The sequence below is a fragment of the Calliphora vicina genome, chromosome 2 (genome assembly GCF_958450345.1).
Source record: "Calliphora vicina chromosome 2, idCalVici1.1, whole genome shotgun sequence".
Taxonomy (NCBI): Eukaryota; Metazoa; Arthropoda; class Insecta; order Diptera; family Calliphoridae; genus Calliphora; species Calliphora vicina.
Window position 1 is genome coordinate 25,963,493 of NC_088781.1, and position 10,966 is coordinate 25,974,458.

Here is a 10,966-nt window from a genome sequence, read left to right on the forward strand (position 1 = left end):
AAAATAAAATTTTCGAAAACTTATTTTACGACGGTTTTTTTTTAAATTTCGATCTATTGAATCGATATGAATGAATTAATTCCAATTCAAAAAAAGAGTGATTGCAATTAGTACGAATTAGTACTAACCGACTTGCTTTCTACTGGAGAGCTTAATATTCAGATGTTCATTTACTAGTGGTCGCTTGGTGGGGTGTACAATAAAATGCTAATCATTCTCTTGTTATTGCTTAGTTTTAAAACAGGAATTCACCAGTAAAGTTGATCATTGAAGTAAGTATTTTAAAATAAAAGAATTTGTTACAATAAGTCAGTAATGTTTTTAAAGTCCGCACTGGTTAGTAGTGAAAAACTTGTAGTGAAATACTTGGGTTCTTTATCATTGTGTGTGATACCTGTAAAGAAAGAGGTTGAGGTCAGAAGTACAGAAACTCAACCATATTGACCAAAGCACACGAATGAAGGCATATATCCTTCTAATGTTCATTCCTGACAAATTTGTCAGGTCAAGCCAGATAGAAAATATTTGTTCTTCCTCCTTTTGACCACTTCTGTACAAATCGTGAAATGGTATATTCAATATCCTGGCATACAGTGATCATAGTGACAAAGAAAATGTTCAACCGTCTCCTCATCTTCCTCCTTATGACAACTTCTATGAAAATTATGAAATAGCAGATTCAATCTTCTTAACCCGCGGAATATTCATTATAGCAATTGATCGAAGACAATTATATTCGGGTCAAATTTGCTTTTACTGTATCCCAATTTTTCATATATTAATGTGACTGAGTCAGAACCATTGCAATTCATTAACTTGTTGTTGAATAAAATAGTAAGAAATTTTATACAAATTTTGTAGTATGAAAAATTCCAATATTTTTGAAGGACGGAATTTTAAAGTGGCATATTTTTGAATCTAATTGAGATATTGACTTGAATTAACTTATCTAAACAAAAAAAAAAATAGTTCGGAATAAAATTAAATTATATTAGAAAAAAAAAAATTATTTCGGAATAAATGTGAATCAAATTGTTCCTAATATTTGCTATCCTATTAAAATTTTGTTACAAATTTTAGTTTTAGAAACTCAATAAATATGTAATATGTATGTAATAAAATCGTTATTTATTAACAAAACTCAATCAAATTTTCAACGTTATTTACATTTGTCAAAAGGTCAAAGGCAATCTCGCAATTCCTAAAAATTGAGCGAAAATCCCATAAATGGTATTTTTTTACAATTTTGGCTATAGGGTCCACATTTCCTTCGGGGCTGGGAAAATACTTTAGGGATAAATAGGGAACACATCAAGATTTCCAAAACTGCTTTCGGTTTTCTGATCCCAGCTTTGGGATTTTAGAACATGTGGCCCAAAGTTGAAATTTTGATAAAAAAAATAGGTCAAATTCCGAAGAACGTAGGGGCTACATGTTCGAAAAATAGGACATGTTTTTTATACCAAAATGTTCTTCGGAAAGATACCTTATAGAAAAAAATAAAATTATTATATGTTCTTAAAGAAAGTTTTTTTAATAAAAAAAGAGTTAAGTTAGAGTTCGTTCAAAAAACTGTAAAAATATTGAAAATCATTTATTTTTGGATTTATAATCGATATTACTTTGGAATCTTTTGTATATTATTGATAATTTAGTTGTCTAACTAACAAAAAATGTCGATCCCTTTTGGTCAAAAAGTACGACCTATATTTTTAAAAAAGCGGACTAAGGTATGGCGAAATTTTAAAATTACAATTTTGAAATGCCTATAAATCTGAAATTATAAAAGGATAAATAGCGGACGCAAGCATGTTTTTTCAAGACCTAGGCGATCGCTTTCCAAAAATATAAAAATTCCAGATTTATTTCCAAAAAATTTTGATTCTGCCCCAATGTGCGGTGTGCTTCAGCGATACTTTTTTCAAATTAAAGAAGTTAAGTCAAACTTCCGGCATATGACGCTTTTTGGGTACATAATTCGATTACCCTTCAAAATGCCAATTAAGTTTTTAAAAATAAAAACAGCTTTCAAAAGATACGCAATCTATTGTAAATCCCGCATTTTTCAATCATTCACACATACTACCTACAATTGGACAATTATATAACTAGTTCCATGTAATCAGCTTCTAGAAATGAATTAGATATAAGCTGGGACGAAAACACATTTGGCTTTTTGTAGGTAAGATCGGCAATGTGAACACTAGGGATTGGTTCCTGTAAGGAAGATATCGTGTAGCCGTTGTATTGGTTAAAATTCCACATTTAAAATTCACTGATTAATTTCCAACTTTTTGCTATAATTGCACAACTTAATCACTTGACTAGATCGTTTAAATCAATTTCTCGCAGGGCTTTGTAAGAGCCTCCTTTGTCTGTGACATACTCGCCAAATCCTGCGATCTTGCAGGCCACTCTAAAAATAATATTTTAGGCGACAAAATGTCCATTGAGAGGTCAAAAGGTCTTATATAACTGGAGCAGATTTATACTGTTTGAAAACTTAATAATATTAGTCAAAATTAATCGCCATGCTTTAAATTATGTTTAAGTTTGCTCACAAAGTTTAACTTCAGTTTCTGCCGAAAAACTCGGAAGTGTAACCGAGACATTAGTGACAATCATGGACTATGATTTAGTATAGCACTCAGAGCTCGATTCGATTTGATGACTCTAAATGAATTAATACTCAGCCAATGACTTACTTTTATTTTAACCCTATTAATATAAAAATAAAATAAACATTAGTCAAGTTTACTTGAGCAAGTCTTGAGTAGGGTTTTTATTTTCCCGACCTTTTTTGATTCCCGCGAATAGGGAAATTTTTTTCTACATTCCCGGGTACCCGACTATTCCCGAAATATATAATGATACTGTAAATTAGGAATATTATAGCCAAATTTCATATAAAAACTTAGTGATATTATTATTAAATATCAGAGCTTCGAATTAATAACATTTGAGCTTAATTCACTAAAATATTAATCCGTAATTAAAGAATGTCAGCCTTTCATTCCATAAATCCATTCCTAATATCTAATTTTGTAGATTCATTCCAAAGCCTTTGTTTAAACTGAATTAATTTTAAAGTTAATTAATAACAGAATTTATTCAAACTTTTAATGATTGCATTTTGTGTTAAATCAAATCATTTACTAAATTAATTTAAAAAATTGTTTATTTATTTAATAATTTTTTTAAGCTATTTTGTAATCCATAACAAGAAGAAGAAATTTAAAGAAATTAGAATGATTCAATAAGAAATATATTCTATAAATAATGAATTCACTTTTTAAAGATATAAGCAAAAAACTGTAAAAAACTTTTCACTGATTTTTGGTGAAAAAAAAGAGTTCTAACTTGTTTTCTATATATTTTCGTCAGTTTTTTATCTGACGTGGGTAGTGAAAAATTGGAAAAATTCCCGGGAAATTTGTACCGGGAATTCCCGGGATAAAAACCCTAGTCTTGAGTCTTCTTTCTTTTAAATCTAAACCAGGGAAAGGCAACCTATACTATTGCATTTTACGATAATATTAGTAATACATTCTCTCCGCTCTCACCACGAATCGGTGTTGCCAGTAAACTTTCGTCTCCTTTCCCCAATTAAAAATGTAAAATCTCATATTGTTCATCATACATCTTTAAAAGTTGGGACATTTTTTTTCACTGGCAACGCTGATTCTTAAATTGTGCGATAAAAAAACGATATATAACCTGCTTGTTTGAGTTCTCAAGCTAGACTGATTAAAAGTTGTTTATTTCTCTACAATGCGTGTGCACACGTACGTAAGAGAAGAGTAAATGAAAAACGCGGCGCCCATGTTTTGCCTTTCCCTGATCTAAACCCAGCGCGCAGCCTGAAATTTTGCTAATAGATGATATTTTCATGTAATCACCGATTTAAAAAAACTAGTTTATTCAAACTAAATACTCGCATATTTAATATAGTTTCAAAATGTTTAAAATTTACTTTTGTAAAGTGCTTTCCCAAGTCTATTACTACCAACAGCTTATTTGTTTTAACGGCAGCTATCGGTTTTTTAATAAACTAATTGTCCTGTGTAAATGAAAATGTATAAGAGATGTTATCAAATGATATCTAAAATGCGATTGTGGCGGCAGCTAAAGGCAAACATATTTACAAATGGACAAGCAGCATTTAGCCAACAACCCTTTTGGTCAATAGTTCAAACAAAACCGTTAAAACGCAAACAACGTAAAAAAGTAAAGTGCTAAAGACAGAGAACAGAACAAATCCAAATTACCAAACAATGAATACTTTTAAATTATACTTATCCCTGGTAATTATAAAATTGTATTTGTATAAATTCTTTAATTTCCTAAAAGGGATAAAAACCCAAAATTTATGTTTGTTTAACCAAATTTTTGTTTGCAGATTTATGGTGTCGTGCCTTATGAGCGTCTAAATGCCAAATCAAATATTTTCATTAGCTACGTGCAAATGTATGTAGTACCTTTATTCTATTTGACCTGCTTTGGTCTGGTTAGCTTTGGCTCGTTTGGGGTTTATAAGCAAAGTGGTTGTGATAGCATCTGTCGTTTGGGCAATTCGCTTTTTATACACTTGGGTCTGTTTCTGTACCTATCGACACATTTCCTAACACTGTGGCGTCGTAAACAATTCTTTATTGAATTTCAAAAATCTCTGGACGATATTGATGTGCATCTTCGGAAATGCGATGAGGTGGGTGTGAAAAAGGAGAAGAAAAACGAGCCAAAATATCTATATTATGCCACCTGGTTTGTGGTCATTGTATGCTTTAGTGTGGCCATGGTGTATGATATTAAGGAATTGTTATAGTGAGTGGAATTGTTTTAGTTTTTATTAAAAATTTTAATTTGTTTGTGCTATTTTTTTCAGTTATTATAACGAATACTTTTTTATTGTTTTCGTTGTCTCGAACTTTCCCTATTCTTCGTCCAGCATTGTTTTGGGTCAATTTATTTATTTTGTGGCTGAAATTTCTAAACGTTTTAGAATGCTTAATGAACTGTTTGAGAGAATTAATCGTGAGAGTGAACGTAAACATGCTCCTTTAATGATTTTCGACATTGAATCGGAAGTGAAAAAGGATTTACCAGCGAATCAAGAGCTAAGACATCGTCATATTGTGGATCATGTTTCGATTACTGAGGACAGTGATGAGTTCAATGATGATGTGAATGATTTTAACGATGCCGAAACTATACCAGTGGACGTGTAAGTAGAGAGCACCATCAGAGCCATAATCAGATCAAGACAAGTTTTAGTGTAAAATAATATTTTTTCAAATGAAGTTTTAAAAAAAACTGACTCCTTTAAGAAATACGTTATAGTGTTAACGGAGAAATAGAATTTTCTCTATTTCGCTGCAAAATTGCGTAATCAATAGGGATCTATCTGGAACCTGTTGTTTAAAAGTTCTCTTATATTACGATCCAAATTTAAGAATGCTGTCTTGATATGATGTATGTACAGGAGGGTGGCCCTTAATTAACGAATGTTGGATTTTGGCCATTCTCAACCCCCCCAGTTTGGTGAACATTAGTAAAAAAATCATCCTGAAAAATTTTAGGTAAATCGGCTGGGGTTAAGACGTGCCGCAAGCACTTGGGGTTAAAATGAACCCAAACTTCTAAAACCATAAAAAAATTTTGATTTATAAAAGTTTGGGGTCATTTTAACCCCGAGTGCTACATAGGGTTAATTTTAATTTTTCTACTGTTTTTGTAAATACTAGGCTTTGTGTTATATTTTTGTTGAGTTTAATCAAAATCGGCCCAAAAATATACAACATTTCGCTCTTTAAATTAGAATTTCAAAATATTGAAAAATTTGACCTTTGACCTTCACGATTTAAGGGTTAACGTTTTCCAATTTTAGTAAAACTTTTACAGTATATTTAGAATTATCTGGACTATAATATTCTGAATAGTTTTTACTTAACAGTAAGGAAATAGAGGTCATTCGCCAAAAAATTGCCAAATAATTGGTTTTTCTCGAAAATTTCAAAATATAAATCGCAGGTACGGAAAAACTATAAGAGATATTTTCATAATTTTTTCATATTTTTATTCCCTATTATGTTCTCAATAAATCCTAATGAGATGATAAAAAAATTCTGAAATTTGTTTAACAAAATTTTTAAAAATTTGAAAATTGAGTTTTGAAACTGCCGTTAAAAAAAAATTATTTTTTTGGTCATACCTGCGAATAGTTTAACTTTTTCCTACGAAGACAAAAACTCATTTACAAGTAAATATGGATATATTTTAAGTAAAAATGAGATTTTATTTTAATATTTATCAAAATATGTTAATTTTGTTCCTACATTTTTTCTTCTAGTTGCCTGAGACACGGTAATGGCCTGGCGAATTTATAATAACTTTAACATTTTTTGACCAATTTCTCTTTTTTATGTTTCATTAGAACGACAATTACGTACACATTTCTATTCTTTTAAATTAAATTGAAAAAGTAATTTCTTAATTGCAAAATTTTTACAAAAACAGAAAAAAATGCAATTTTCCCCCTTGTAAATGCATCTCAAAACTTCCGAGGGCTTGCGGCACGTCTTAACCACAGCCGATTTACCTAAAATTTTTTCAGGATGATTTTTTTACTAATGTTCACCAAACTGGGGGGTGAGAATGGCCAAAATCCAACTTTCGTTTATTAAGGGCCACCCTAATGTACAGTAGCAAATCAATGCTTGGTAAACAGCTATTTCCTGCAAGAAGCATATCAGCCTATTAAAAATATGGCAGATCTAGAGTGGATGTGCGATAAAAGATTGTAACGTATCCGAAAGTCTCCGGATTAGGACACTTCCCTATTAACCATATTTTCTTTTCAACTAGAGATTGAATTAAACAAATTTTGAATAACAAGGCAGAACTGTTCATCATTGAGCTTACTAAAGCAGAGCCAGGAGCTCTAGATCCCAATACTCATATTTAAATGGATGACAATTTAGTTGTTGGTTGATTTGTGTCTTAACACAACTTTGGTAGCCATCACAACGCAAGGTAGAAGCATCGATGAGGAACGCAAGTTATACCTAAACCGATGAAGCAGTTCCTTAGAGATTTATATGAACTGAAGATTTCGAGGAAGAGAGCAATATGAGTAAATCAAATTCCGAAAAGTCTAATCAATCTAAACGGGACAACTGGAAAAGTAGTTCGGTATAAAAAATAAATACCACTAATAATCCGAACTGTAGTTCTGGATACAAGTATAGACTTTCGAATGGATCAACTCCCGAAAAACCCAGCTATCCTATCCGAAAGTCGTTGAAATAGTACGGCTAGGAATCATTCTACCAAAATTCGCATTCAAAATGTGGTGCAACGATTAGCCAAATCTCATTCAAACGGTATGTTTGGATACAATTGTGGAGTTTTGGTTAGACCAACTCCAGAAAAGCCTCCCAAAAATTCGGATAAGTCCAGCTTTCCTATTCGAACGTCGTTGAAATAGTGCGGCTAAGAATCATTGTACCTAGATTCCCATTCAAAATTTGGTCCAATGATTAACCAAAGCTCATTCAAACGGTAGTTCTGGATACAATTGTGGAGTTGATCTATCCGAAGATCAACTAAAGAAAAGCCTTCCGAAACTTTGGAAAATCTCAGCTCTGCTGTAAAGATATTGTTGACCGACTAAGAATCATTCTACCAAAATTCGCATTGAAAATGTAGTCCGAAGATTAGCTGAAACTTATCCAAATGACAATTCTGGATAAAATTGTGAGAATTGTAATAAGAGATTTATAAAACCACAAGGGAAATACCAGAATAGAAGTCGATCTCCTCATCATCCATCATCGCACCCCTTTTGGATAATCTTAATTAGGAGATCTAGAATATTTTATTGCTCTAAGGGCAACCTTAGGGTATTTACGGGATTACTGACAGGACGATTTGGTCTTAGTTAATATCAGTAGGTTCTGCGTAAGGGCGCAACAAAATTGTTTAGATTCTGTTGGTTGCAGGATGAAGCCCCGGAGCGGATACTTTGTGACTGAAAACCATTAGAGTCAAATAGAACGAAGTACCAAGGGACATTTAACCCCTCACTCAAAAATATTTTGGGCTTCATTAGAGAACTAAAAAGAGACTAAGAAAAAATAATTGTACAAAATGGGCACTAGTTTCGGGAGGCTTCATTCGTGAACTAGAAAGATCTAAACAGAAAAGGCTGCACAAACGATTGGTATAGACAGCGGTTCTTAGGGCCCTTTTAATTTACAGCACCAGAAACAGCATTATTCTTGCAAATACCTAATTTAGCAACTTGATTCCAAAAATATGTATAATTTTTCTATCTCATAATTTCTGTTTATTTACAAAATGTGTCAAATGTGTTCCAACAACTTTATCTTCATCTAAAGCCATGAAAAATAACTACCAAAGTAAATCATAACTAAATCATTTTCTCTTTTCATTATAGTCCCACCTCCGAAACCAATCTGCCCGAGCTCTTCAAGCTGCACGATAAAATTCTCTCCCTTAGTGTGCTCACCAACGCTCAATACGGACCGCAGTGTGTTCCCTATATGGCCGTTTGCTTTGTCATAACCATCTTTGGCATATTTCTGCAGACAAAAGTGTTTTTCGTAGTTGGCGGCAAGAGTCGTCTACTGGATTATGTGGTATTCCTCTATCTGCTGTGGAGTTTGACAACGATGCTGGTGGCGTATTTAGTTTTACGTCTGTGCTGTAATGCCAACGGGTATTCGAAGCAATCAGCCATGATTGTCCATGAGATAATGCAAAAGAAGCCCGCATTTATGTTGGGCAATGATGTCTACTACAATAAAATGAAATCGTTTACATTGCAGTTTTTACACTGGGAGGGATACTTTCAATTCAATGGCATTGGCTTGTTTACTTTGGATTATACATTTATATTTTCGGTAAGTTGGTGTTTTTTTTATTCCTTTTTTTATGGTTTTCTTAAAAAGATTTTTCAGATATTTAAAATTAACTGAAAAGGAATTTTGTTTATTTTATTTACTTTTGGTTTTTTTTTATTTATTTATTTTTAGACCGTAAGCGCTGCTACTTCGTATCTGATTGTGTTGCTTCAATTCGATATGAGTTCAATATTGAAGCAAGAAGGATTATTGTAATTTGGTTTGGTTTGTTGTTTTTTTTTGGATAATTTATGCTAACTTTTCCTTTTTCGTGTTAAAATGTTAAACAGTTTTTTATTGCATTTTCTTCTAATTGTTCTTTATTATTAAAGCTTGGCAAACAAAATAAATCATATTAAAAATGCTTTTTTCTTTATCTTTTAGCTGTAATTTAATTTTGTAGTTGATGTATTGACAGCTTAAATATGCAGCAGATTTAAAGGTAGGTGGCTGTGTTATTAAGGCTATTCAGCGAGGGAGGAAAGTAAAGTAATGTTTTCTTGGGAAAATATAGAAATGGTGGTCTGTTAGGGTCTCCCGATAGAATAGATAATATCTATCTGATGGCTACGGGTTCGATTCCCGCCAGAGACTCTGGATATATCTACAGACAAGCAAAAAACGTCGCAGTTTGTTAAAAAAAACAGTTGTGCAGGATCATCTCTGATCGATTGAGCGAGATCAGTTTAAAGAGAGGAATATAGAGATAAAATTGAAATATAGAGAAATATAGAGCTGATTTAAAGGTTGTTGTGTTATTAAGGGTATTCCGAGAGGAAGGAAAGCTAAGTGTTTTTTTGTTTGGGAAATATTAAATGGTGGACTGTAAACAATTGTGCCAGAAAAAAAATCACTGATCGTGTGAACTATAAGAACAGTCTAAAGAGAGGAATAGAGAGACATAATTTCACAGATCTATTGAACGAAAACATTGAATTCATTTAGTTTAGAAAGACCCACTTGTGCATGGCATCTTGAATATCCTAACTACTTTTAAGCTTTCATAAAATTCCATCAGCCATTATGATGTAGTTTTCTCCCACTTTTTCCCTCTCCCACTATACAAAACTTTAAACATCCTGTTCCTTGCTTGGTTACATCTTGTACAGAAACCAAAGACTGTTAACTTTTTGTCAGTATAAATAGTTTTGTTGGCTGGCTTTTTAACACCTTTTCGAATGTCATCCTGTGAATATTTTGAGTTCTTTGCAATTGCAATTAGATTACGACTAATGCTTTCCGCTTTAACTTCTGTCTAAGGGGAGCAAGTAACAAGATGGAGCAGTGATAGATCTATATAGTGGTTGTTATTATTACATTGCCAATGGTTGATTATGGAAGTTGTTTGGAAGGGAGTGTTGCTGGCAATTGAGGTTTATGTTGGAAAAAAATAAAGAAAACTTTTTAACAAGGAAATTGATTTGTAAGTGGTTGTTTTTGTGTGTATTTTAAATGACTTTAAAGGCTAATTACAAACTTAAGTGATTGAAGAAGCTGTCAATAAATTAAGGCTGAATTGGAAAGGAAATCTTAATTATGGGATAGTTATAGGGAGGGAATACAAAGTTGCTCATTCTTTAATTTGAAAAAGGGCTCTAGAAGCACACCAATTGCTCACCGGAGCATATGGTGAATGAGTTTTATAGATTTCAGCATCAGAAGTGGTGATTTAGATATGGAAGGCGAAGATCGCACAGGCCAGCCAAAAAAGTTTGAAGAGCAAGAATTGGAGGTATTACTCCATGAAGATTGTTGTTAAACTCAACAAGAGCTTGCAAAATCATTGGGAACTACTCGGTGACCAATTTCAAAATGTTTGAAAGCAGCAGGATTCATCCAAAAGCAGGGAAATTGGGTACCAGACTTTGAAAGGCGATTTTGTATACCTGTTATTCTGCTTGAACATTATAAGGGATAATAATTTTTGCACCAAATCATTACGAAAAATGGAGTCATTACAAGAGATCGTATGTGTAGGCCGGCCATCCAGACGAATCGACACCAAAGCCAAATATCCAAGGTGTTAAGGCAATGCTCCGTAT

General features: G+C 32.6%; 1 protein-coding gene across 1 annotated transcript; it reads left to right on the top strand.

Moving 5' to 3' along the window:
- Positions 1-315: 315 nt before the first annotated feature.
- On the top strand, positions 316-9,166 carry Gr33a (Gustatory receptor 33a). The gene is made up of 5 exons (XM_065499907.1): positions 316-414; positions 4,400-4,824; positions 4,886-5,224; positions 8,459-8,924; positions 9,057-9,166. Exons 1-5 carry the CDS (start codon positions 316-318, stop codon positions 9,138-9,140), a joined length of 1,413 nt encoding a protein of 470 aa, XP_065355979.1. The 3' UTR covers positions 9,141-9,166.
- The last annotated feature ends 1,800 nt before the right edge of the window (positions 9,167-10,966 follow it).